Source organism: Peromyscus eremicus, chromosome 18 (genome assembly GCF_949786415.1).
Source record: "Peromyscus eremicus chromosome 18, PerEre_H2_v1, whole genome shotgun sequence".
NCBI lineage: Eukaryota > Metazoa > Chordata > Mammalia > Rodentia > Cricetidae > Peromyscus > Peromyscus eremicus.
In genome coordinates this window covers 1,866,206-1,891,875 of record NC_081434.1, presented here as the reverse complement: position 1 = coordinate 1,891,875, position 25,670 = coordinate 1,866,206, and the positions used below count along the sequence as shown (strand labels likewise).

Genomic DNA, 25,670 nt, shown 5'->3' with positions numbered 1-25,670 from the left:
CTGGAGTCCTCCTCCTTCTCTAGCTCCTTCCTTCTCCTAGATTTCTCCTTCTATTAATTCTTTCTGCCTGCCAGCCCCACCTATCCTTTCTCCTGCCTCCCTATTGGCCATTCAGATCTTTATTAGACCATCAGGTGTTTTAGACAGGCACAGTAACACAGCTTCACAGAGTTAAACAAATGCAACATAAACAAAAGTAACACACCTTAAAATAATATTCTACAACACTATACTGAAACAAGTCTTCAACTATTTTTACTTTTTTGAGACAGAGTCTTATTATATAGCCTGGCTGGCCTAGAACTCACTGTGTAGACCAGGCTGGCTTTGAACTCAGAGAGCTGCCTGCCTCTGCTGCCTCCTTTAGGGATAAAGGCATGAGCACTACCACACCTGGTTCAGATCTTCAACCTTTGATTCTCCTAATTTACCCTTTAGTTGTAAGGATTACAGACCTGCATCAGGCCTACCTCATAGTCTGCAGTTTAGTTTTTTGTTTGTTTGTTTTTCTAAATAAGTTTTCTCTGTGTAACCCTGACTGTCCTAGAACTCACTCTGTAGACCAGGCTGATGCTGAACTCAAGAGATCTACCTGCCTCTGCCTCTCGAGTTTTTAAAGGGATTAAAGGCCTGTGCAGCCACGGCCTGGCTTGTCTGGTTTTGAGAGTTTCTTTTTGCCCAGACTGGCTTCACATTTCTCTGTGCTGAGAATGTTCTTGAGCTCTTGGTCCTCCAAGTGCTGGGATTATAGACAGACGCTACTGTGCTTGGCTACATTTTAAATTACTGCATCACTATACTGGATACTGTGAGGAAGCTCAAGTAGAAGTAGATCTTGATTCATAAAGTAGTTTCATGTGTGGGGTGTGGTGACACCCTTTGGTATCCCCCAGTACCAGGAACACTGAGACAGGAGGATCACAAATTCAAGGCCAGTTTGGGTTACTTAGTGAGAATTTAGCTAAACAAAACCAAATGCCACTGACTTATTCCAAGTACCTCAAGCTCCTTATCTCCCGTGGGTCTGTGAGGCCTCTTTTCAATTATGAGAATCATGAGTTCTCAATATAGAGATTTCTGTATAGGAACTGTTTAAGCCTAGCTTTGTGTGTGAAAATTTAAATCTAGGACCCATGAAGTGAGATCCTTTGAGTTAGGTGTTTTCTATTTTGGTGCAGGATTCCTTGGAGTATGGGATACCCAAATGCCTATGTCCACCCCTGTCACTGTTTTGTTTTGTTTTTTAGATAGAGTCTCATGTAGTCCAGGCTGGCCTGGAATTCCTGCTGCAGAGGATGGCCTTGAACTCCTGATCCATATGCCTCCACCTCATGGTTCTTTCATGAAGTTCTACTTGCTTTTATTGAGAGAGAGAGAGAGAGAGAGAGAGAGAGAGAGAGAGAGAGAGAGAGAGAGAGAGAGAGAGAACACATAGACAAACATGGGTGGGTGAATGTGTGCTCACAACACAAGGGTGCGTGCGTGCGTGCGTGTGTGTGTGTGTGTGTGTGTGTGTGTGTGTGTGTGCGCGCGCACGCGCGCACATGTGTGTGTGTGTGTGTGTATGTGCACATGTGTGTGTTGTTGAACCTAGAGCTTCTTGTATGTGTGTATGCCAGGCAAGTGCTAAACTACTGAGCTACAGACTCAGCCCAGAGAAATGTTTTGTTTTTTGGAGATACTGGTATTAAACGCAGGGCTTTGTTCCTGCTAGGTGCATGCATGTGCTAAGTAGATGTCTTAGCAGCTGAGCCATCTCCCTGCCCCTGACTTTAATAAAAATAGCAGAGAAGGGATTGTTTTTTGAGACAAGGTCTTGGCTGGCATGGAACTTACTATGTAGATCAGGCTGGCCTTGAACTCACAGAGCTCCATCTGTTGATGCCTCCTGAGTGTTGGGTTTGCCAACCCACCTAGCTTGGCTTTTTTTTTTTTTTTTTAAACGGTCTCATGCAACCCTGACTAGCCTTGAACCCTTGATCCTCCTGCCTCCATCACTGGATTACTGCCTTTACAAGTACGCCCCCACTAGTCCATAGCCCAAGAAATGTTTTAAAAGTTTATTATTTGTGAGGAATTGCTTCCACAGGCATCCCCCAATTTGGCCTTTATACTGTTTGTTGAAAGAGGGATTCACTGTGCAGCCTGAGCCAGCCTGGTCCTTGCTATGTAGCCTAGACTGGCCTTGAATTTGTGGGTCCTTTTGCCTCTGCCTTAAGAATGCAGGGGCTGCAGGTGTGGACCATTAGCTGTGCATGGCCTTTAAAAACAGTAGCTGCACAGTGCCGGCGCACGCCTTTAATCCCAGCACTCGGGAGGCAGAGGCAGGCGGATCTCTGTGAGTTCGAGGCCAGCCTGGGCTACAGAACGAGTTCCAGGCCAGCCTGGAAACCCTGAAACCCTGTCTTGGAAAAGAAAAAAAAAAAAAAAAAAGAAAAGAAAAGTAATGACAGCTGAGTTTGAGTGTCCTAAGACACCAGGGACCAATTCCAAAGCAGTTTTGGTCCACAGCTAAGCCCCCCGAATCTGCAGGACATGATGACATCCTCCCACAGAAGAGGTAGAGGGGGTAGGATCTGAGTTGGAGGCTAAGAGTCGCTTAGAATGACTGTCGATAGCGTAAGTCCCGGTTGACTCAATTTGCTGTTTACCTCCCTCTGAGGGCCGATGTCTAACTCCGCAATCTAGGGGAATTTGACAGTCGGGGAGTCTCGTTTCTTGGGAAAATTATGGGGCCCCCTGGGGACGATACAGACACGACTGGGAATTTCAGATGGATGCCTTTGAAAACATAGAAAAGGTGGCCACTTGGGCCGGACTACAAGCCAGGCTCCCGCTTCCTTTTTCTCTCCCATGTCTAGAAGTCAGAGGAAAGGCCGGTGAGTTTCGGGGGTTCGGGGTCAGCGGCGGCGGACCGGCTCCCAGGCACACGCTGGGAAGACCCGGCGGGCGCGTCCCAGCGCTCCGCCGCCGGCTCCCCTTCGTCCGGCTTCTATCCGGGGACCGTAAACACTTGGCTTCCAAGTCTAAAGATAACTTGTTTTAACACAGGCGTGACAGCGAAGGGATCACTTTCCCCGGGCCCGCGCCTGACCCAGTTTGTCCCCCGCGGCGTCCCGTCACCTCGTTTTGACGGCGCGGTCGCGTCACACGCCTCCGCGGGAGCGGCTTGTACCTGGCTCCTCCTGATTGGCTGAGGCGAGCCCCGCCCCGCCCCCAGGCCCCTGCTGGTTGGCAGCGAGGACTGCCAATCCCCCCGTCCGTCCGGCTCGGGTTAGGTTGCGCTGGAGGCGCGGGGGCGGAGTGGGGGGAAGTGGAATTTCCCGCGGAGCTGACGGCGCTCTCTCTGCCCCCTCCCTCCCCTACTCGTTTGAATTCCACGCGCTCCAAAATATCCGCCATGGAGAAATCTTGGTAATGACCCACTCCCCGTAAGCATCCCAGGAACACGGCTGACCTTCGCCCTAACCCTTCCCCTCCCGTCCCCGCCGCTGGGGGAGGATTCTGGGTAACCAGTGTCTCGGGCTGGCCCGGAGGATTCTGGGTAGCCGTCTGTTTTCCACTGCTCCCCCACCCCCCCACGCCCGCCCCGTTTGCGGGTAGCTGGCCGTCCGCGTTACCCACCCCGCTGGAGGATGCTGGGTAACCCCTGTGAAGGATTCTGGGAAACCGACTTGTCTTGCTCCCTCCGCTGCCCGACCCCTGCCCCTCCCAGCCAGTTAGTTCTAGGAAGCAAGACCTCCCTGCCCGACTCCAGCCCCTGTCATGCCTGCTCCCTGCACCCCTCGGTTCATGAGAAAAGGGAAGTCGAGGCGTAGGCCGTTTGGTGGGATGGTAGGGAACCGGGAGCGTTCGGAGGTGCCGAGTGTAGCACACGGCTCTCCCGCTCTGCAGCGCAGAAGACACCTCCCTACCTCACCTCACTACCCCTGACTGCGCCGCCTCTTTCCCTGCAGGCCCTTCTAGGCCCCCCGGGGCTGTCCCGGTGGCAAGGCAGGGTGTGACTCAGGTCTGACCCTCGGCCGTCATCGTCATGAACTTTGAGGGTCTGGATCCTGGACTGGCCGAATTTTCCCCAGCCATGCACTCTACCCTGGACCCGGTCCTGGATGCCCACCTGAACCCAAATCTGCTACCGAACGTGGAGCTGGACCCAGAGGGGGTAGCCTTGGAGGCGCTTCCCGTCCAGGAGTCAGTGCACATAATGGAAGGTGTCTACTCGGAGTTGCACAGCGTGGTGGCCGAAGTGGGAGTCCCCGTGTCCGTCTCCCACTTTGACTTACATGAGGAGATGCTGTGGGTGGGGAGCCATGGGGTAAGAACTAGACCCCTTCCTGAAGGCCAAAAGGGTGTAGAAGTCTTTATCTGAGTCAAGGGATGAGAGTTCGCTGGATCTCTTAAAACAAGAAGAAGGGAGTGGAGAAAGAGGCGGGGAAGCCAGGCTCCAGACATTAATTACATATATGGTCACATAAGGCATCCCGCGTTGCCAGTTTGCCCATCTCTCTATATAGTCCAGGCTAACTGGAACTCATAGCAATTCTCCTGCGTTAGCCTCCCAAGTGCTGAGTTTATGTGTGTGCCACTGTATCTTCTTGTTTATTGATTTTTAAAGACAGGTCTCATGTATCCCAGTCTGACCTTGAATTTTATGTGTAACCAAGGATGACCTTGAATTTCTGATCCTCCTGCCTCTGTCTCCTGATAGAGTACTGGGTTCCTGTGGTACTGGGGATAAAACCTGGTGCTTCATGTGCAGTCGGCTGGCATTCTACCCACTGAGCTACATGCCCAATCCTGTTTTTGTTTTCAAGACAGGGTTTTGCTGTGTATCCTAGGCTGGCCTTAATTTATAATCCTACCTTCATTTCCAGCTGCCTTGATAAACCAAAAAAAAGAAGAGACTTGAAATGGGATTCAAGGTAGGCACATTGCCTGTAATCTCAACACTTGAGAAACCAAGGCAGAGTGCTGTAAGGCCTGGGCCAGCTAGTGCTATGTAGCAAGAACCTATCTCAAAGTAAAAAAGGCTGGGGATGTATCTTAGCCGAGTACTTGCCTAGCATATGTGAGCCCTTAGGTTTGATTCCTAGTATTGAATAAAACAAAACTCAAGCACAAATGTAATTAGAGCAAATGAGATTACGTAGCGAGACAGAGCGAGAACATGGTAGACATGTCACATAATCCAAAGGGAGGCAGAGGCAGGACACCCAGGGCTGCATAGGGAGACGTGGTCTCTAACAATGCAGCAAAGAAGGCCACAGACAGAGTCAGAAAATGGAGTCACAGAGATCAGTGGTGAATGATGTGACAGAGAGAGGGGAGGTGTGTTTCACATTTGTGTTCTGTCCTATGACTCTGACTCAGTATGGATTTCTCACATGCTGTAGAGATCAAGATTTAACCAAACTAGGACTCTAGAAGCAGGAGGGTCTCTGAGTTTGAAGCCAACTTGCTCTATATAGCAAATTCCAGAATAGCCAAGGCTACATAGAGAGACCCTGTCTCAAAAAACAACAACAAAAAGATTTAGCCATGAAGCCAGTTCTAATCTCAGCACTCAGGAGACTTAGGCAGGAGGGTCAGTGTAACTTTGAGGGCATCTTGGTCTACATAGCAAGTGCCAAGCCACACTGTACTGTATGAGACCCTGTGGTTTCTGTTTTTTGTTTTTTTGATTTTTTTGAGACAGGGTTTCTCTGTGTAGTTTGGTACCTGTCCTGGATCCCACTCTGTAGACCAGGCTGGCCTCGAACTCATAGAGATCCACCTGCCTCTGCTTCTCGAGTGCTGAGATTAAAGGCGTACGCCACCACTGCCCGGCGACTATGTTTTGTTTTGTATTTTTTTTTTTTTTAAGATTTATTTATTATGTATACAGTGTTCTGTCTGCACATATGCCCGCAGGCCAGAGAGGACACCAGATCTCATTACAGATGGTTGTGAGCCACCATGTGGTTGCTGGGAATTGAACTCAGGACCTTTGGAAGAGCAAGCAGCGATCTTAACCTCTGAGCCATCTCTCCAGCCCCTGTTTTGTATTTTTTTAAAGTAAAAACAAAAACAAAAACAAAAAACCCCTAAGAGTTGACTATGGAAAAGTGACCAGTGGAAGATCAGCTCACGTCACTAGCCTTCTGAAGAAACAAATCTCTAATTAACTGAATTACCCATTCATCAAGGTCATTGTGAGAATAAAATGAGGGTTTATCTAAGTATTTTGTGCTGTGTAAACAAAAATAATTTGGGGCTGGAGGAACGGCTCCGGCTGGTAAGACCATTTGTCCTCTTCCAGAGGATCTGGGTTCAAGTCCCAGCACCCACATGGCAGTTCACAATTGTCTGTAACACAATTGTCTAGCTCCAGGGGATCCGCTGCCCTCTTCCAGCCTCCTTGGGATGCGCGCGCGCACACACACACACACACACACACACACACACACACACAAAGTAAAAATAGTACAAACATCTTTTAAAAGTAGTTTGTGGTGCATTAACATGAGGTGTTATAATCATTGCTTTTGTCACTAAGACTTCTAGTTCTTAGCCTTATGCCTCAGTTGCCCCTAGACAGACAGGACCAGCGGGAAAGAGATCCGAAGAGTGCTCAGTCCTTTCTGTATCGAGGAGGATGCTGCCCTGCACTCAGGTCTGCCGTTTTCATCCCTCCTAGGGCCATGCCACTTCATTTTTCGGTCCAGCCCTGGAGCGGTACTCATCCTTTCAGGTCAACGGCAGTGATGACATTCGGCAAATCCAGAGCCTGGAAAACGGTGTCCTTTTCCTCACCAAGAACAACCTCAAGTACATGGCCCGAGGGGGGCTCATTATATTTGACTATTTGTAAGTGACCTTTCAGCTCAGCTGGGAGAGGGGAAACTATAGGAAGATAGGATTGGCAGCTGGTGAGCCCCCAGCCTCTTGGCCCTTCTTACACAGGCTGGATGAGTGTGAGGATATGCACAGTCTCCTGCTGACTGACAACAGCACTCTGCTCATTGGTGGGCTGCAGAACCACATACTGGAGATCGACCTGAACACTGTGCAGGAGACTCAAAAGGTACGAACCTGGGTTGAGCCCAGGAAAAACCCATGTGGGACCTGAGGTCGTGGCGGGGGTGTGTTTGGGCTGGAAATGTGTTGAGATATGGTATGACTTCTCTGTTCCTTAGCCTGTGGGGAGAATCATCTCACTGGTTTCTCTTGCTTCTCTCTCTAGTATGCAGTGGAGATACCCGGAGTCACCATCATGAGGCAGACAAACCGTTTCTTCTTCTGTGGCCACACATCTGGCAAGGTAACCAGGCTCCATGTCTCCTCCACCCTGGGCCCTGCTTCACTAGATACTGGGGTCTGCTCTCCCTAGTTGGATTCAAGATGAGGGATGTGAGGGATGGCATTACTTCCTGCATGAGATTATCTTGAATTCTGACATTTTCTACAGTTCGAAGCCTTGGAGGCAAAAGGATAAAGGAGTTCTTTGGGGCATCCCTTCTATCTCGTGGCCCTTCTTTCTGCCTTTCTTTGCTCCATCAGTATCCTAGAACCTTTGTCCTCTCTGGCAGGGCTCTCACAGGATTAATTAGGTGATAAGGTCTCCTCCCTGTCACAGAGGTGACAGGTAACAATTTTTCTCTTCTTCAGGTTTCCCTGCGAGACCTCCGTAGTTTTAAAGTGGAGCATGAATTTGATGCCTTCTCAGGGAGTCTGTCAGATTTTGATGTTCATGGTAACCTGCTGGCTGCCTGTGGCTTCTCTAGCCGCCTCACCGGCCTGGCCTGTGACCGTTTCCTCAAGGTGTATGACTTACGCATGATGCGTGCCATCACGCCACTTCAAGTACACGTGGATCCTGCCTTCTTGCGTTTCATCCCTACATACACTTCCCGTCTTGCTATCATCTCCCAGTCGGGTAGGAAAGGGGTCGGCACTGGGTAGGACAGGTCAGTGAGCCGAGTAGCCCAGCAGGAGTAACCCCCATATACCTCTTTGCTGGAGTTAGACATAACCATCCACCAGACTCCCAGGGTTTCACTAAGGTTCAATTTATGGGAATTCAAACCATGCCTGAATTGAAGGCCTACCTGGGTATCATAGTGATACCCTATCTTGAAAAAGAAAGATGGGGCAGGCCGGGGCTGTAGCTGAGTGACAGAATGGTTGTCCACAAGGTGCTAGGCCCTGGCTTCAGTCTCCTATACCACCAAAAAGTAAATAAAAACAAAAAAAGATGGAGACTGAGAAAATGCCTCAGCGACTGAGAATGCTTACTGCTTTTGTAGAGGATCCGAGTTGAGTTCCCAGCACTTACATTAGGAGGCTTCAGTGGATCTGATGCCCTCTTCTGGCCTCTGCAGGCACCTGCACTCTTGTGAATGTCCTACCCACAGACACATATAAACAAGTAATTAAAAAATAAGTCTTAGCTGGGCATGATGGCAGGCAGATCTCTTGAGTTTGAGGCCAGCCTGGTCTACAGAGTGAGTTCCAGGACAATCAGGGCTACACAGAGAAACCTTGTCCTAGAGGGAAAAAAAATTCTTTAAAAAAAAAAACTAAACTAAATAACATAAGAATTGCCCTTTGCTAGGTGGTAAAGTATCTGTGATTTATGAGAACACATGAGAAGGCATTCTCTTTGTCTCTAGGCATGGATTGTTGTGTCTAGCTCACCTGATATTAGAAGAGGGTGAAAGGGTCCCCACCCCCCTTCACTTTTCATGGCTCACTGGTCTGTTTCTTTTTCCTTTCTAGGTCAGTGCCAGTTTTGTGAACCCACAGGCCTGGCCAACCCCGCCGACATCTTTCATGTGAATCCCGTGGGACCTCTGCTGATGACATTTGACGTGTCAGCCAGCAAGCAGGCCCTGGCCTTCGGGGACTCTCAGGGCTGCGTGCATCTCTGGACAGACTCCCCAGAGCCCTCCTTCAACCCCTACTCCCGAGAGACTGAGTTTGCTCTGCCCTGTCTTGTGGACTCATTGCCGCCTCTGGACTGGAGCCAGGACCTGCTGCCTCTCTCCCTTATTCCCGTCCCACTCACCACTGACACACTGCTCTCTGACTGGCCCGCTGCCAACTCCGCTCCGGCCCCCAGGTTGTACCTCACTGCTGGGCTGGAGGGGGGCGGGGGCAAGCTGCCAGAAGCTTCTGTTAGCCTGGTTATTCTCCCCCTGCTGTGGTGATTGTTGTCTACCTTAAATGCTTTCCCCTTCTGAACCTGTGGGCTGGGGATGCATGGGGGCTGTCGTGACTTCAAGTCCTGGAACTGCCCTGGATTACAGGCGAGCACCACCTGTGGATGCGGAAATCCTTCGAACCATGAAGAAGGTGGGCTTCATTGGCTACGCACCTAACCCTCGCACCAGGCTGCGCAATCAGGTGTGCAGAGGGCGGCTGTGCCCCTCATCTTACACTAGTCTTTGTTGTTAGATAGTAGAGGTTTGGGCCGCGAGCGGAATTCAAGGAGTGTGCTTGTTATGTCCGAGACAGGCATGGTCGGGCGTTGTCCCTTAGGAAGGTTATTTGGTTGAAGGTAAGACATTATTTGTATCTTGTTGTTAAATGCCAAAAGAATGTCATAAGCATCCTGTGCCAGAGCTTTTCAGAGGGAAGCTGCTACTCAGGCTGGAGCAGTTAAGAGCAGCATAGTGAAGTAATGGTTATGGAGGATGAAGAAATGTTGAAGACAACAAAACTGTCACAGATGTTCAGGAACTAAATGGTGGTGTTTTAACATTACAACATTTATGCCAATTTTATAAACTTTAAAATTAATTTTTAAAATTTTATTATTGTATGTATGTGTATGGGTGTGTGTGTGTGTGTGTGTGTGTGTGTGTGTGTGTGTGTGTGTATGTGTATGAAGAGTGAAGGCATGCATGTGTCACAAGCATACGTGGAGACTTAGGAATTGGTTCTTCCATCCACCTTGAGATCTGGGGATTGAACTGGGGTCATCAGGTTTACTCTGCCCCAGTTTTATAGTCTTTTACTAGAAAATGTGTTACTTTTCTAAGGCAAACCAAAGGCATATCTCTCAATGTTATTTCTTTGTTGGCAGAATTTTAGTGGAAGACCTTTCATGTGTTTGTAGTAGATAAAAGTAAACTAGATGGCAGACTTGTTGGGTTTTTTTTTAAATCATAAACCATGTACAAATTAAACTTAGTTGCATTTTGTTAACCAATGTGAATATATTTCTGTAACCATAGTTATGTTGAAAAGGAATTAAGTGGGCACCAGGTGAGGTGGTATGCACCAGCAACCCCAGCCCTGGGTGGCTGGACCTATCACGGGTTTTTTTGGCTACATATTGAATTTGAGGCCAGCCTTAGCTACGTGAGACTCTGTCTCAAAATAAATAAGTAAATAAAAACAGTCAGGTGTGGTGGCACATGCCTTTATTCCAGCACTTAAGAGGCGGAGGCAGGAGTTCTAAGCCAGCCTGATCTACATACTGAATTCCAGGCCAACCAGGGCTACACAGAAAACAGCAACAGAAAGGAAAAAGGAAAGGGGAAGCCAAAGCTGCTTAAGACATCCAACAGCATTCTTCTTTTTCAAAAAAACAAACCCTAGATTCCCTATCGGCTGAAGGAGTCGGACAGTGAATTTGACAACTTCAGTCAAGTCACGGAGTCACCAATAGGACGAGAGGAAGAGCCACATCTCCACATGGTTTCTAAGAAGTACCGAAAGGTGCTGGGGTCTTGTGGGATGTGTGGGGGAAGGGAACCATATGGAAAACAACTGAGTCTCATCAAGGAGCCTTCCTCGACAACTCTAGACCAGGAGGGGGGCTCGAGAAAAGGATTTCACTCATCCTGCTCAAACTGTTCTGCCTTAGGTAACCATCAAATACTCCAAGCTAGGGCTGGAAGACTTTGACTTCAAACACTACAACAAGACACTGTTTGCTGGATTAGAGCCCCACATCCCCAACGCCTACTGTAACTGCATGATCCAGGTAAGGGCTGGGCCCTCCTGAGCTTGAACATGCTTCCCGCCTCTTCACTGCCACTTAGTCCCTGCTCTGCTCTTTCTCGGCTCCTCAGTCAAGCCCACTCTACCTTGGCCTCATCTGTGTGCCCTGCACCTTCACGTCTCCTCTGTGAGCTCCATTGCCTCAGTGGAGTCCTGCTTTATTCCAGTGGCTCACAGAACACCCATCTTTCCCCTCTCCCGGTTTCCCCACCAGCTCTCCTGCTCTCCCTCCAGGTGCTCTATTTCTTGGAGCCTGTTCGCTGTCTAATCCAGAACCACCTTTGCCAGAAGGAGTTCTGCCTGGCATGTGAGCTTGGCTTCCTCTTCCATATGCTGGACCTCTCCCGAGGTGATCCTTGTCAGGTCAGTCCTTCGAGACCCGGGAAACTTAAAGGGCAAGGGACAGAAGACGGATAGTTGGAAAGGCCACTGCTGTGCAAATAACATGAAAGAGAAAATAACCCTCTTCCAGGGCAGTAATTTCCTTCGAGCATTCCGTACTATTCCTGAGGCCTCAGCACTGGGTCTCATCCTGGCCGATTCGGATGAGGCTTCAGGCAAGGGCAGTCTGGCCAGGCTCATCCAGAGGTGGAATCGCTTCATTCTTACTCAGCTGCATCAGGATATGCAGGAGCTGGAAGTACCCCAGGCTTATCGAGGTGTTGGAGGCAGGTATGGAGCTGGACAAGAATAAAGCCACCAAAGCAGGTCCCTCTGGGGTTTAGAGGGTCTTCTACATGTGTACATGTGTTGTCCTCTCCGCCCTCAGCAGTTTCTGCTCATCAGGGGACTCCATCATCGGGCAGCTGTTCAGCTGTGAGATGGAGAACTGCAGCCTCTGCCGCTGTGGCAGTGAGACCGTGCGAGCCTCATCCACTCTGCTCTTCACGCTCTCCTACCCTGAGGGTAGCATCTGTGGTAGACCTGCAGCTGGGTTGGGAAGGCTCCTCAGATAACCTCGTAACACCCCGGAGGTGTGGGGGCCTGTGGGAGGCTGTGGGTAGAGGGGAGAGCTTGGAGTGAAGTGTCCAGTTTCTCCTCAGATAAAACCGGGAAGAACTATGATTTTGCTCATGTGCTGAAGCGAAGTATCTGCCTGGAGCAGAACACACAGGCCTGGTGTGACAACTGTGAGAGATACCAGCCCACGGTGAGTGAACGGGTCCTGCCTCCGCGAGGACTCGTCTGAGGGTGGTGGTAGCATTGCCTTCCCGGGGGCTACGGGGAGTGGGAAGACTCCAGTTTTACTGACCCTGTCTAGGTTTCTTTTCTTGTACACTCTGTAATTTCTTATTTCTTTCTCTCAGATTCAGACCCGCAATATCCGACATCTGCCAGATATTCTTGTCATTAATTGTGAAGTGAATAGCTCAAAAGAGGCTGATTTCTGGAGATTACAAGCTGAGGTAATGATTGGAAACAGGCCTCCAACTCAGAGACCCGCCTGCCTCTGCCTCCTGAGTGCTGGGATTAAAGGTGTGCTGTGCCACACCGCCCAGCTGGAAGCAGGACTTTGAGGACTTCCTTTTATTTTTATTCCTTGTTTTACTTCTACGTATGATTATATTCTTAGGAATTTTGTTGTTTTTTTCCTATGTGTTCCAGGTTGCCTTCAAAATAGCGGTAAAGAAATATGGTGGGGAAATTAAGAACAAGGAGTTTACTTTGGCTGACAGGTAGGTACCATCTTAGAGTTGTCAAGTGATGGAACTACTTGGTGATTCCTGTCACTGGCTAGATATCTTGAGAGCACTTTTCTAATTCTTGGTCTAACAGGAAGGAACCAAGGAGTCCAGAGGGCTCACTGTGCCCCTCCATGGAGGAACTGAAGAATGTCTGGCTTCCGTTTTCCCTCCGCATGACGATGACCAAGAGCAGAGGGCTGGACGTTTGCAGTTGGACTGATGGGGATGAGATGCAGGTTGTTGGAAAAAACAGGAAGAAGAGGGAGTGAGGGGGTGAAGGCAGGGTCGAAGGTGAGGCAGGGCAAGGGGGTGGTGCAAAGGAATGAAAGGTGTTACTCACCAGTTGTGGGGTTTCCAGAAGAGCTCAGTCTAGTGGTGGGCAGTCATAGATGGGCTAAGATGGAGGTAACCTACCCTGGCTCCCCATTCCCAGGACTCCCTACCCTCTGCCCTTTGTCCTCATCCCCCATCCCAAACCCCAGTCCTTAAACTTAGCTTAGCAGCCTGGGTACCCCCTCACAGTGGGGTCCAGCCAGGGCAGAGGAGCATGGTGTCTATGTGTATGACCTGATGGCTACTGTGGTACACATCCTGGACTCACGAACAGGAGGCAGTTTGGTGGCTCACATCAAAGTTGGCGAGACCTACCACCAGCGCAAGGAGGTGAGTCAGATGGGACAAGGGAAGAGCATTCCTGGAGGAGATGGCTGAGTGCAGTCCCAGGTCTGTCCCTGAGCTCCTAGCAAGCAGACCGGCTATCACTTTGACATCAGCCTGCCTCTTTGTCTGCACAGGGCGTGACTCACCAGCAGTGGTATCTTTTCAATGACTTCCTTATTGAACCTATTGATAAGGTAAATCAAAACATTTCTGTTGCCCCTTTCATTCTTTGGGGGAGAGGGTGCTGCTGCATGAGTCAGGTTGTTCTCCAGTTCACTATGCTTCTGCTGTAGCCTCTAGAGTACAGGGATTACAGGTGTGATTACAGCTCCACCCCCTTTTATCTACCTGTCTTTGTTAGTGTCCTTAGTCTCTGTCCCTAATGAGTGCCTGGAAGGTTCATGATGGAAGGAGAGAGGCTTTGGGAATGAATGGCATCAGAAGAGTTAGCACCTGGGTGCTGGCCTCTCTCTGACTTGAGGAAAAGGAGTAAGATACATCGTTAGGATAGGACACAAGTATTTTTCTTTAGAGTGTGAGGCAGTGCTGGGGTTAAACCAAGAGACTTGTGCAGGACAGGCAAACACTCTACCACTGAGATACCCTCCAGCCTGTGTTTACCTCCTCTAGTATGAAGCTGTGCAGTTTGACATGAATTGGAAAGTACCAGCGATCCTGTATTACGTCAAAAGGAACCTCAATTCCAGATACAACCTGAACAGTAAGTGATGTGGAGAGGCCAAAGGCTTAGGCAGTTTAAGTTGGACTTCAGGAGAAAACCTGGGGGATATTTTTGTAGTATTGAGAATTGGTAACTGGTGTTAATACTTCCAGGCATACTCAAGAAATTCCTGCTGATCAGATCTTAAATTTAGAAGCTGGCTGGAGATGGTAATTCATGCCTGCAATCCCTGCCCTCAAATGGCTGTGGCAGGCCGGGCGGTGGTGGTGCACACCTTTAGTCCCAGCACTTGGGAGGCAGAGCCAGGCGGATCTCTGTGAGTTCGAGGCCAGCCTGGTCTACAGAGTGAGATCAAGGACAGGCACCAAAACTACACAGAGAAACTCTGTCTCGAAAAACCAAACAAACAAAAAAAGACTATGGCAGGAGGATTGACATGAGTTCAAGGACGACCTGGACTGCATAGTCAGCCTGGGCTATAGATGAGAACCATTTAAAAAAGACAACAAAAGTAACTAATTTTGAAGCTGGAAATTCTGAAGGTGGAGTAAGGGAGGACGGAGGAAGCTTTGTAAAAATGGCTCAGGTTATGATTTTGATTCTAAACGTTCTTGTCCCCTTTTTGTGGTAGTTTGAATGAGAATGGCCCCCATGGAATATCCTTTTTCAATGCCATTTATTACAGTGTTTATCTGTTGTTACTGGGTGTGTAGAGGCCAAGGGACAACTTGGAGGCATCAGTTCTCCCTTCAGGCTTGCGGAGCGAGTGCTTTACCCACTGCGCCTGCCAGCCGGCCCCACGCCAGCCGTTATCCCCAGTGGTATCTCTTCTTAGGGGTCGGGCTCCCTCGGAAGTGCCAGTTTGGTCCCCTTAAACAGTAGTTTCTCTGTAGCTTTGTTTTTCTGGATTTTGTAAGCTAAGGTCCAAAGTAAAAATCTTACTCCCTCTTTTCCCCATTTTTGTCTTTTTCTTGGCCTACTTCTTGATAATTTTCTGATTTGATCTGCTGTGTCATAGCAGACAATGGTGTAGTCTCTTTGTAAATTTTTTTATTACATTACATTTACTGTGTGTGTGTGTGTGTGTGTGTGTGTGCGCGCGCACATTAGTATGTATAACACACAGCATGAAGGGGACATCAGAGTCAGAGGAATTTGAGAGAGTAGGTCCTTTCCTTCCTCCATGTGGATTCTGGGGATCAACCTCAGGTGCGCACATTAGTATGTATAACACACAGCATGAAGGGGACATCAGAGTCAGAGGAATTTGAGAGAGTAGGTCCTTTCCTTCCTCCATGTGGATTCTGGGGATCAACCTCAGGTGGTTAGACTTGGCAGTGAGTGTCTTTACCTGCTGAGCCATCTTGCCAGCCCAGATACACTCCTTCTACCCAATTCCTTTGGTTATCAAGAGATCACAATATGGACCAATGGCCTGTGGGCAGCCATCGTGGGGTCTCCCCCAGTCCTCTCCCTAGCCCGGTCTTCTCTGCATTCTCCTTTCAGTCAAGAACCCGATTGAGGCTAATGTGCTGATGGCAGAAGCCTCGCTGGCACGGAAGCAGCGGAAAACACACACTACCTTCATTCCCCTGATGCTGAATGAGATGCCACAGGTTGGGGACCTGGTGGGCCTCGATGCCGAGTTTGTCACTCTGAATGAGGTACACAGCCAAAAGGACGGGGCCGAGGGACAGAACTCTGAGGAGATCGGGAATTCTGAGTATTCTCTGGTGTCCATACTGACTCTTGTGACATAGGAAGAAGCAGAGTTACGCAGTGATGGTACCAAGTCTACCATTAAACCAAGCCAGATGTCAGTAGCAAGGATCACCTGTGTTCGGGGCCAAGGGCCTAATGAGGGTATTCCCTTCATTGATGACTACATCTCTACTCAGGAGCAGGTATGAAGGGGCCACTGAGGCCAAGTCTGTGCTTGCATAGAGTGTCTGAGAACCCTGGGGAGAGTGGCAGGAAGAGACCGCACCTTCTCATGTCCTAGTGATTTGTCTTTCTCTCGGTCCCTAGGTAGTAGATTACTTGACTCAGTACTCGGGGATAAAGCCAGGAGACCTTGATGCCAAAATTTCCTCCAAGCACCTCACAACTCTCAAGTCTACCTACCTAAAGCTTCGTTTTCTCATTGATATTGGAGTCAAGTTTGTGGGTCACGGTCTGCAGAAGGACTTCCGGGTCATCAACCTCATGGTTCGGATGAGGTTTATTTAGGAGTGTTGTTGTTATTATTGTTGTTTCTTGTTTTGTCTTTTGTTTGTTTGATTTGACACAGGGTTTCACTGTGTAGCTGTGGCTGCCCTGTAACTAGTTATGTTGAGCAGGCTGGCTTTGAACTCAGAGATTCACCTGCCTTCTCCTGAGTGTTAGGATTAAAGGCGTGTGCCACCATGCCTGGCATTTTTTCTTCTTTAATGTACAGCTTTCTTTCCACCCAACCTGTCCCTACCACTCCCATGCACCATACATTTAAAAACAAAATTACATTTATTTAGTGTACTCATGCACACCTCCTGAGAGTACCATGTTGCATGTTTAGAGGTCAGAGGACAACTTGTGGAAGTGGATTCTCTCTTTCCATCATGTTGGTCCTGGGGATTGAACCCAGGTTGTCAGGCTTGGTGACAATGCCTTTACCTGCTGAGCCATCTTGCTGGCCTGGAGTTACTTTTGAGAGTGGGCTTCTCAGTGAATATATTTTGTATTAAGAGAATGAGAGGTTATGGATCATCTATCTTGAGTTTTTTGTTCTTTTGATCCCTGCCAGGTGCCCAAGGACCAAGTTCTTGACACAGTCTACCTGTTCCACATGCCCCGAAAACGGATGATTTCCCTACGATTTCTTGCTTGGTACTTTCTAGGTGAGCTGCTCTAGCTTGTGTGCCCTGTGGTACTGATGAAGAGTAGGAAATGTTTGGGGCAGGGCATCTAGCTCAGGAGAGTGCTTGCCTAGCATGCACAAAGCCCTTTGTTCAGGCCCTAGTACCACATGAGACTGGACATGGCGGTACGTGCCTGCCTGTAGCCATAACTCAGGAGGGAGACACAGAAGAAACACAAGTTCGGGGCTGGAGAGATGGCTCAGAGGTTAAGAGCACTGACTGCTCTTCCAGAGGTCCTGAGTTCAATTCCCAGCAACCACATGGTGGCTCACAACCATCTATAACGAGATCTGGTGCCCTCTTCTGGCCTGCAGGCATACATGCTGTATACATAATAAAATAAATAAATCTTAAAAAAAAAAAAAAAAAAAAAAAAAAAAAAAAAAAAAGAAGAAGAAACACAAGTTCAGTGTTGGTCTCAGCTTCACATAATGAGTTCAAGGCCAGCCTGGGTCACATAGGAGATATTGTCAACAAGGGCTGGAGAGATGGCTCAGCGGTTAAGAGCACTGGCTGCTCTCCCAGAGGTCCTGGGTTCAATTCCCAGCAACCACATGGTGGCTCACAACCATCTACAATGAGATCTGGTGCCCTTTAGACAGAGCACTCACATGTAAAAAATTAAAAAAACAAGTTTTGCCAGGCTGTGTGGAGCACACTTTTAATTCCCGCACTCAGGAGGCAGAGGCAGGCAAATCCCTGAGTTGGAGGCCAGCCTGGTCTAGGAGTTCCAGGACAGCCAGGACTGTAAATAGAGAAACTCTGTCTCAAAAAAACGAAACAACAACAACAAAACAGAAACAAAAACTACAAGAGAAACAGAATAGGAAACATTTTGGAGTAAAGAGTAGTTAATGATTGCTCAGCTTAGAATTACATGGTTTCAGTTAGCTACTGTCAGTACTTAAGATGTTTTCTGGAGCTGAAGAGTTGGCTCAGTGGTTAAGAGGCACCTTTTGCTCTTGCAGAGGACCGTGGTTCAGTTCCCAGTACCCACGTGGTGGCTCAGAACTATGTATAACTGCAGGTCCAGGGGATCTGATGCCCTCTTTTGATCTCCATGGTCCTCATGCACACCTGCACACCCCTAGAGCACATAAACACATGCAGGCAAACATTAGTGACATATGAAATAAATCTAAAATTAAAAAAAAGATGTTTTGTGGGAGACTGGCAATCTGCATGGGAGTAGAGGAACTTTCTGAGTGTCAGGATGGAAATGGGGTACCTCCTTGGTGAGTTCCTTAAGAATTGTATTTACACCAGACCTGAAGATTCAAGGCGAGACCCATGACAGTATTGAGGATGCCCGTACAGCACTTCAACTCTACCGAAAGTATCTGGAGCTGAGCAAGAATGGCACTGAGCCCGAGTCCTTCCACAAGGTGCTCAAGGGTCTTTATGAGAAGGGCCGAAAGATGGACTGGAAGGTGCCTGAGCCTGAAAGCCAGACAAGTCCCAAGAGTAAGGCTGGGTTGCGACAAGGGAAACTGGGTTGGGTAGGTTTTGATGGCATATACAGAGACTGTACACCACCACCTTAGAATAACAGCACGCCTACCTTTTCTCATGAAGCTCTTGACAGGTTACAAGTCACCTAGTTTTTCTGCCAATGTGATGGGCTTTATCTTTAAGTTATCCATTAGTCTAAAACTGCTTGCCCAGTCCTAAAATGGCTGAGGAAGATCCATGCCATGCCCTCCTTTTCCATGTTCTGTCTTCATTGGAAGCGTCTCAGTGCTTTCCCTACTCTCCCTTTGTCTCACCGTTTTGTCTTGACAGACACGGCTGTCTTCCCCCCAGTGCTGGCACTGTGACCTGTGACCTGCCCTTGCCGTTCGTGTCCTGTGACCCCGACCTGAGAGACGGCTTCTCCAGCCGGCTTTACCCTGTCTGCTTCCAGACCTGGATCTGCTCAGGGCCTGCAGATGGTGCTGTTCATAGAACTGGAAAGCAGCAAAATTGTTGCAGATGTTCTAGAAGCCAGATCCCCTCTTTATCCTCTGCAGACAATGGGCCAGAAGTAAAGCCCAAACTGACCCAGGTGGGAAGTAATTGGTTGTTTTTTTGGTTTTTTTTTTTTTAGTTTTTTGAGGCAGGGTTTCTCTGTAGTTTTTGGAGCCTGTCCTGGCTCTGTAGACCAGCTGGCCTCGAACTCACGGAGATCTGCCTGCCTCTGCCTCCTGATCAAAGGTGTGCGCCACCAGTAATTGGTATTCTTAATAAATATCCTGGGTGATTGATATCTAAACAAAAAGCTCCTAAAGTCAGAACTCTCAGTTCCCAGCCAGCTAGAGAACTGAAGTCCTGGACAGTGAGGGTACAAGAGACCCAGACAGCTCAAGCTCCAGCTTGAGACTCGATGATAGCTGGGTGGATGGACCAGCATGTCACACCGGTGCAGAGGAGGCTGAGCCACGGCTTCCCCTCCTGATGACAGCTCACAAGTATGTCTTCCATACATTCTGTCTTGAGTTATGTTTTATTTTTTTTTTAATTTGCTTAAAACAGCATGTTTTATAAAAATAAAAATATTTTTATCTCATTAGAAAACTGCTCGTGTGGGGTTCCTGTCTTCTGCCCTCCCCTCTTGGAACAAAGGAAAAATGAACATTGTGTTCAGGTCCACACTTAGAAATGAAGGTTAGGCGCCAGGCGGTGGTGGGCACCTTTAATCCCAGTACTCGGGAGGCAGAGGCAAGCGGATCTCTGTGAGTTCGAGACCAGCCTGGGCTACAGAGCGAGTTACAGGACAGGCACAAAGCTACGCAGAGAAATCCTGTCTCGAAAAACCAAAAAAAAAAAAAGAAATGAAGGTTAGATTCTGGAGTCCAAAATGGATGGATACAAGAGGAATATTCTTTCCCTTGGACAGTGTTGGGTCTTTGCTGTAGTTACCTGGCACCCTAAACTCAGAAAAAGACCACAAATCCCAGTTTATCTTCAGACCTGTGGAGCCAGGCTTGGTGTCCGCCTGTTACCCTAACAGTTCCGACCAGCCTGGGATGCGGACTTGAGTTCAAGGCCATTCTGGGCTGCATAGCAAGACCCTGCCTCAAAGAACCTAGACTAGTACCAACCATGTGCTGGGAATTCAGAGGGGACTTGCCCTAGGAAATTCAGTCTGAGAGCTCATAGTGAACTTAACGTAGCGGTCCCTCTCCCATCCTCAGAGGATAACTTACAGGACTCTCCAAGAAGGCCTGAAAAGACTGATAATACCGTAAGTGATTTTCCCCATGCATACCTAATCACAACAATCTATTAATTAGGCACAAGAGGAAACTAACAACTTAAAAAAAAGACCTGTAGCTACTGTCCAAGCTTGGTACAGCAGTGCTTCCTGGGAAATGTAGTTTCCTGTGGAATGAAATCTTTGTCTATTGAAACCTGGGTTTCTCTTCCTCCATTGCATCTACTCGTTAGTCCCAGCCCGCCTGGACTGTGCATTATCCCAGGCACCACTGGAGCTTGGTCCTCACTTTGGGCTGGGACAGATACCTTTGTTCTCTGGGTGGTCACGTGAACGGACTCGCCACGCAAGTCTGGGTCCTCACACCTTCCGAGGGGTCCTCGCTGCCCGCCTCTGAGTCGCTCCTAAACTGCCTGTTCGCGCGAGAGTTTGGAGGGGCGGGTTTAGGATCGGTGTGGAGGGGGCTCGCATGGCACCGTCAGATCCCCGCTTAGGTGCCTAGTTAGCGGCGGACGGCTGGGCAGGCGGTCCCCGGCCACCCTGAGCCTGGCGGGCGCGGGAGCCTGGAGAAGCCGGGACAGCCTCGCTCCTCCCAGGCAGCTGCTAGGGTCGGGAGCCACGGAAAACAAAGTGAGAGTCCGGCGGCTTCCCAGGGCCTGGGCCGCGGCCACGGGAGCGGAGGTGGGGCCGGTGCGGGCGCGGAGGCTCCGGGCGCACTGAGGCTCCGGGCGCACTGAGGCTGGGGACGCACCCGAGCGGCCGCGGTGCGGAGACCTTGGGGAAGGGGCTGGTCTGCAGGGAACTGCTCACATCTGGAACACCTGGTCCACACAGGCCCTCCTTGTGGAGGGCTCTCGCCGGCCTCGTGGCCCGACTGACGTTTCCTTGTTGGTAGCCCCTTTCCGCCCGCCGTCCTCGCATGATTGATGACCTCCATCCCGTGGCTACTGCATAGCTCTGTGAGGTCTCAAGTCCAGTGCTAAAATATTAATGACCAGGCCGTCACCTGTGGAGGACATAGTTTCTGAGTCCCAGTCTTGAGTTCTCAGTTCCCATTCCCTAACCCCCCCACCCCCGGGGAACTCCAGTCCCTCGGGCATTTGTACCTTGGCCTGTTCCTGGATACTAGAATCAGTCACACTGAGGCCTTCCAAGGCCTTGGGATGAAGGGTGGCGGGCCAGGGGAAAACGGATCTATCTCCTCACACCTGTGTTTTATTTCCACACGAATCCAGGTGGAGCGACCCCGTTACGCTAAGGATGAAAGGCTGGGGTTGGCTGGCCCTACTTTTGGGGGTCCTGCTGGGAACTGCCTGGGCTCGAAGGAGCCAGGATCTACACTGTGGAGGTAAAGGCATAAAGACGAGGAGGAGTGGGAGGAAGCCGACCCTTGGGAGGTGTAAGATCCAAAGCTTGGAACAAGGGTGGATATAAATCTGGGTTGACCCTGTTCTCTCTCTCATCCCCACCCCTGTTTCTCTTCCCTGGCTCCAGCTTGCAGGGCTCTGGTGGATGAATTAGAGTGGGAAATTGCCAAGGTGGACCCCAAGAAGACCATTCAGATGGGATCCTTCCGAATCAATCCAGATGGCAGCCAGTCAGTTGTGGAGGTAACTTACTGCCCCCCAAATAAAGGGGCTCATCCAGGCTTTGACTAGGAACTTGGTTTAGTTCGGAAGGGAAGAAAGCAGGCGGCATATGACCTGTAATAATCCCAGCACTCAGAGGCTGAAGCAGAAGAATCTCTGAGTTCCTGGCCAGTCTGGACCACAGAACTAGATACTGTCTTCAAAGAGGAAAGAAAGAAAGAAACAAACAAACAAACACCAGCTGGAACAGTGCTGTGTCTGAAAGATTGGGCTCTATGCCAGGTATGGTTTTGCATGCCTGTAATCCTACTACTGGGAAGTGGAGACAGGATGATCGGGTGTTCAAGGCCAGCCTGGACTACTTGAGACCATGCCTCACAGACAGCAGAACAAATAGTTGGGCTGGAAGCTCATAACCTGCGTACTTCTTGGCCCCAAACCTCAGTTCATTGTTTCTGCTGTCGGAGTTAGCAGAGGACGGACCGTGATCAGCCCCTTTCTCCACATCCCGACTTCATACGACTCTTGTCTCACTAGAGCAGTACAGTATACACACATTCATTTAAAAAGAACAAAAGGGCTTTTCCAGCTCAGAGTGACGTTCAGATACAGAGTGCTAGCCTAGCATGCACAAAGCCTTGGGTTCGGTCCCTAGTGTCCCATAAACGCAGCATGCTGGCACTCACTGGTACTCTCTGCATGCACTCCTTGGAGTCCTCTTTGGAGCTAGAGAGATGGCTTGGTGGTTAGGAGCATTTGCTGCTGTCCAGGACTTGGTTCATATACTAGCATCCAAGTGGTGCTTCATAACATCCTCTTCTGATAAGGGTACTAGGCATGCATAAATGCAAGCAAACACTCATATACATAAAATCAAAATCTTTTAAAAAAAAAGATTTGTATTCAAGAAATTATATTAGTTAGAAACATAAGACATACATACACAGGGGCTGGAGAGTATTATGGCTGAGGTTAAGATCACTGGTTGCCAGGCTGGAGAGATGGCTCAGCAGTTAAGAGCACTGACTACTCTTCCAGAGGTCCTGAGTTCAATTCCCAGCAACCACATGGTGGCTCACAACCACCTATAATGAGATCTGGTGCCCTCTTCTGGCCTGCAGGGACACATGCAGGCAGAACACTGTATACATAATAAATAAATAAATCTTAAAAAAAAAAGAATTCTCTTCTTGAGGGATGGAGTTAAAAAAAAAATCACTAGTTGCTCTTCCAGAGGACCGGGGTTCAATTCCTAGCACACACATGGCAGCTCACCACCGTCTGTCCCTTCAGCTCCAGGAGTTCTGACACCCTCACATGGATACACATGCAGGCAAAACACCAGTGCACATTGGGGAAAAAAAAAAAAAAAGACAAAGACATACATAGACAAAGCTATACCTGGTGATATACGAGGAGACAGTCTTTCTTAAAATGATTTATTCTGTTCTTACTTTATGTGCATTGGTGTTTTTGCCTGCACGTATGTCTGTGTGGGGGAGTCACATCCCCAGGAACTGGAGTTAAAGTTATGAGCTGTCCTGTGGTTGCTGGCATTTGGACCCAGGTCCTCTGGAAGAGCAGCCAGTGCTCTTAACCACTGAGCCATCTCTCCAGCCTGACAAGGAGACATTCTTGTGAAGTGTGTTGAGATGCTATCGTTAGAACCTGTACCACCTCTTTAATTTTTGTTTGCTTTTTTGTTTTTGTTTTTTTGAGACCAGGTCTCACTTTGTAGCTCTGCCTGTCCTTAAGCTCGCTCTGTAGACCAGGCTGGCCTCGAACTCACAGAGATCCACCTGGCTGTGCCTCCCAGGTGCTAGGATTAAAGGCATGCGCCACTACCGCCCGGCCCCCGGGTAATTTATTTTAATAAATAATAAAAACCTACATCTACAAGAACTAAGGAAGTTCACAGGAAAAAAAATACATAGTTGATTATAGTTAAAATGGTTTCTACCTATAATTTGAAGTTAATGGTGCCTGTCTTATTTCTTGGGATTTTACAATCAGCTAAAATAATAATGTACATTTGCCCAGAGTGGTGGCACACTCCTTTACTCCCAGCACTTGGGAGACAGAGGCAGGTGGATCTCTGTGAGTTCAAGGCCAACCAAGGCTGCAGGGTGAGGCCCTATTCCAAAAGACAAACAAAACATGTACATGTGAAAGTAATTTGAGAGGAAGGAAGGACAATGGACAGACACTGAAACTATAACGGACCATTATTGGGGAAGAATTTTTTTTTTTTTTAGAATGAGTTGTTTGAGCTAGATTTGAAAGAAAAAGTAAGTGTACAAATTACTAATACATGAGGTAGAAGGGAGTGACCTAAGGCTGAGTACATTTCTAGGTACCTTATGCCCGCTCAGAGGCCCACCTCACGGAGCTGCTTGAGGAGGTGTGTGACCGCATGAAGGAGTACGGGGAACAGATCGACCCTTCCACCCACCGCAAGAACTACGTACGCGTTGTGAGCCGGAATGGAGACTCAAGTGAACTAGACCTACAGGGCATCCGGATCGATCCAGATATCAGCGGCACCCTCAAGTTTGCGGTGAGTTGTGGCCGCGTGTAGCTGGTTCTTGGAAACCAATAGGGGCTGGTGGGCATAAGTTGGGGGTCGGAGGCAGATGTGGCGTTGCGAGTCTGTAATTCCAGCACTCGAGATGCAGAGGTAGGAAGACCACCGTAAGATGAGGCTAGCCTGGGTTACATATATTACGCAGCCAGGCCAGCTGGGGCTGTGTAATAAGCGCGTGTCAGCGCCCCCATGTCCGTCCGCTCTCCCTTGCGTTGACAGTGTGAGAGTATCGTGGAAGAGTATGAAGATGAACTGATCGAGTTCTTTTCCCGGGAGGCTGACAACGTCAAAGACAAGCTTTGCAGTAAGCGAACAGGTAAGCCACGCCCCTTCACTTCCTGTGCTTACGGCCCCGCCCTTACCGCACAGGAGTGTGCACCCCACACTCAGACCCGATGGCTGCCTCCACTCCCTTTGGCTTAGGGATTGGAGTAATCTTTATCCAGTCTCTACCTTTCAGATATGTGTCTCCGTTACGTTAGGTACAGGAGAGGGAGCACTGGGGATAACTTGTCATTTATAAGCATATTCTTGGAAGAATGGTGGTGGGTGTCGGTTTGGCTTGGGACGTTTTCTTGAAAGGGGTGTGTGTGTGTGTGTGTGTATGAGAGAGCGTGGCCATTTCCTTCAAATTGTTATGTACTATTTGCAGATCTATGTGACCATGCCCTGCACAAATCACATGATGAACTGTGAATCACTGGGAGCAGCTTAGACCAACTTGATGGAACACCCCCAGGAGGGGACGATGGTGGCATTGCCTTTTATATTATGTTTTTATGGAAATGAACTGAAAAAACGTCTGAAACCAAAAGTACAAACTGTGTTGTCTTTTTATGCCCAAATTTAGGTGTGGAGGTAGGGGGTTGCAGACAGAAAAAAAAATGGAGGGGTAGAGTTTGGGGATTGGCATAGCATACAGTTAGGCCCTGTCATTCTTGATCGTCTGGGATCCTGTCCCACTTATAAACTATAGATAACTATTTATTCAGCAGGTACTTAGTATTATGTGTTGGTAATTATGGCATTGTGAAGAAAAGAGAAACCACTGTGTGAGCCGAGGAACATAAGTGACCAGCGTAAGACTCTAGGAAGTCCTTGTATTTGTACTGAGAAAACATTAAAGGTGGAAATTTGGAATTCGTCTGGAAGGAAATAATGGAGATGTGTTATTCTTCCCTCTGCCCTTCCAGATGGAGGGACCAGCAAGAGCAGAGACAGGAAGGGGAAAATGGATGTGACCAGCTCAGCTGAAAAATAAGGGCTTTATCAGATAGGGACAGACGAGGTAAGGACCCCCATGCTTAATGGAGGACCTTACTTGCTGGCCCTAAGTTCTGCGTTTAATGCAAACAGCAGCAATTAAAATGTATCTTTCTTTTGCTTGAGAT

At 48.8% G+C, this 25,670-nt stretch overlaps 2 protein-coding genes and 1 long non-coding RNA gene across 9 annotated transcripts; 2 read left to right on the top strand and 1 right to left on the bottom strand.

Moving 5' to 3' along the window:
- Positions 1 to 3,269: 3,269 nt before the first annotated feature.
- Positions 3,270 to 19,724, top strand: Pan2 (poly(A) specific ribonuclease subunit PAN2). Of its 4 annotated transcripts, none has more exons than XM_059245703.1 (26): positions 3,270 to 3,414; positions 3,957 to 4,315; positions 6,677 to 6,846; positions 6,943 to 7,063; positions 7,223 to 7,300; positions 7,648 to 7,915; positions 8,758 to 9,100; positions 9,288 to 9,384; positions 10,585 to 10,704; positions 10,853 to 10,972; positions 11,224 to 11,352; positions 11,462 to 11,661; positions 11,762 to 11,895; positions 12,033 to 12,139; positions 12,297 to 12,395; positions 12,595 to 12,665; positions 12,766 to 12,910; positions 13,197 to 13,337; positions 13,469 to 13,528; positions 13,965 to 14,055; positions 15,523 to 15,680; positions 15,777 to 15,920; positions 16,045 to 16,224; positions 16,799 to 16,892; positions 18,180 to 18,377; positions 18,696 to 19,724. In XM_059245703.1, the coding sequence occupies exons 2-26, from the start codon at positions 4,034 to 4,036 to the stop codon at positions 18,728 to 18,730; spliced, it is 3,585 nt and encodes a 1,194-aa protein (XP_059101686.1). In that variant the 5' UTR covers positions 3,270 to 3,414; positions 3,957 to 4,033; the 3' UTR covers positions 18,731 to 19,724. The 4 variants fall into 4 exon arrangements, with proteins under 4 accessions (XP_059101686.1, XP_059101685.1, XP_059101688.1 ...); XM_059245702.1 differs by having other exon boundaries at positions 11,759 to 11,895; XM_059245704.1 differs by lacking the exon at positions 3,270 to 3,414 and adding an exon at positions 4,875 to 4,922 and having other exon boundaries at positions 4,259 to 4,315; positions 11,759 to 11,895.
- LOC131895274 (uncharacterized) lies at positions 14,676 to 16,374 on the bottom strand. The gene is made up of 2 exons (XR_009375138.1): positions 15,599 to 16,374; positions 14,676 to 14,933 (listed from the first exon to the last, which is right to left on the bottom strand). It is a non-coding gene; the product is annotated as an uncharacterized LOC131895274 (long non-coding RNA).
- Positions 18,848 to 25,100, top strand: Cnpy2 (canopy FGF signaling regulator 2). 4 transcript variants are annotated; one of them, XM_059245708.1, is made up of 6 exons: positions 18,848 to 18,957; positions 21,342 to 21,454; positions 21,601 to 21,716; positions 24,049 to 24,252; positions 24,499 to 24,595; positions 24,932 to 25,100. In XM_059245708.1, exons 2-6 carry the CDS (start codon positions 21,367 to 21,369, stop codon positions 24,973 to 24,975), a joined length of 549 nt encoding a protein of 182 aa, XP_059101691.1. In that variant the 5' UTR covers positions 18,848 to 18,957; positions 21,342 to 21,366; the 3' UTR covers positions 24,976 to 25,100. The 4 variants fall into 4 exon arrangements, with proteins under 4 accessions (XP_059101691.1, XP_059101690.1, XP_059101689.1 ...); XM_059245707.1 differs by lacking the exon at positions 18,848 to 18,957 and adding an exon at positions 20,277 to 20,787; XM_059245706.1 differs by lacking the exon at positions 18,848 to 18,957 and adding an exon at positions 20,280 to 20,736.
- The last annotated feature ends 570 nt before the right edge of the window (positions 25,101 to 25,670 follow it).

Bases quoted from the DNA above. Each gene is read 5' to 3' on its own strand.
- Pan2 (XM_059245702.1), top strand. From the start codon at position 4,034: ATGAACTTTGAGGGTCTGGATCCTGGACTGGCCGAATTTTCCCCAGCC. The intron at 4,316-6,676 runs GTAAGAACTAGA...CATCCCTCCTAG, and splicing joins TGTGGGTGGGGAGCCATGGG to GGCCATGCCACTTCATTTTT. The intron at 13,338-13,468 runs GTGAGTCAGATG...TTGTCTGCACAG, and splicing joins CCTACCACCAGCGCAAGGAG to GGCGTGACTCACCAGCAGTG.
- Cnpy2 (XM_059245708.1), top strand. From the start codon at position 21,367: ATGAAAGGCTGGGGTTGGCTGGCCCTACTTTTGGGGGTCCTGCTGGGA. The intron at 24,253-24,498 runs GTGAGTTGTGGC...TTGCGTTGACAG, and splicing joins GCGGCACCCTCAAGTTTGCG to TGTGAGAGTATCGTGGAAGA. The intron at 24,596-24,931 runs GTAAGCCACGCC...TACTATTTGCAG, and splicing joins GCTTTGCAGTAAGCGAACAG to ATCTATGTGACCATGCCCTG.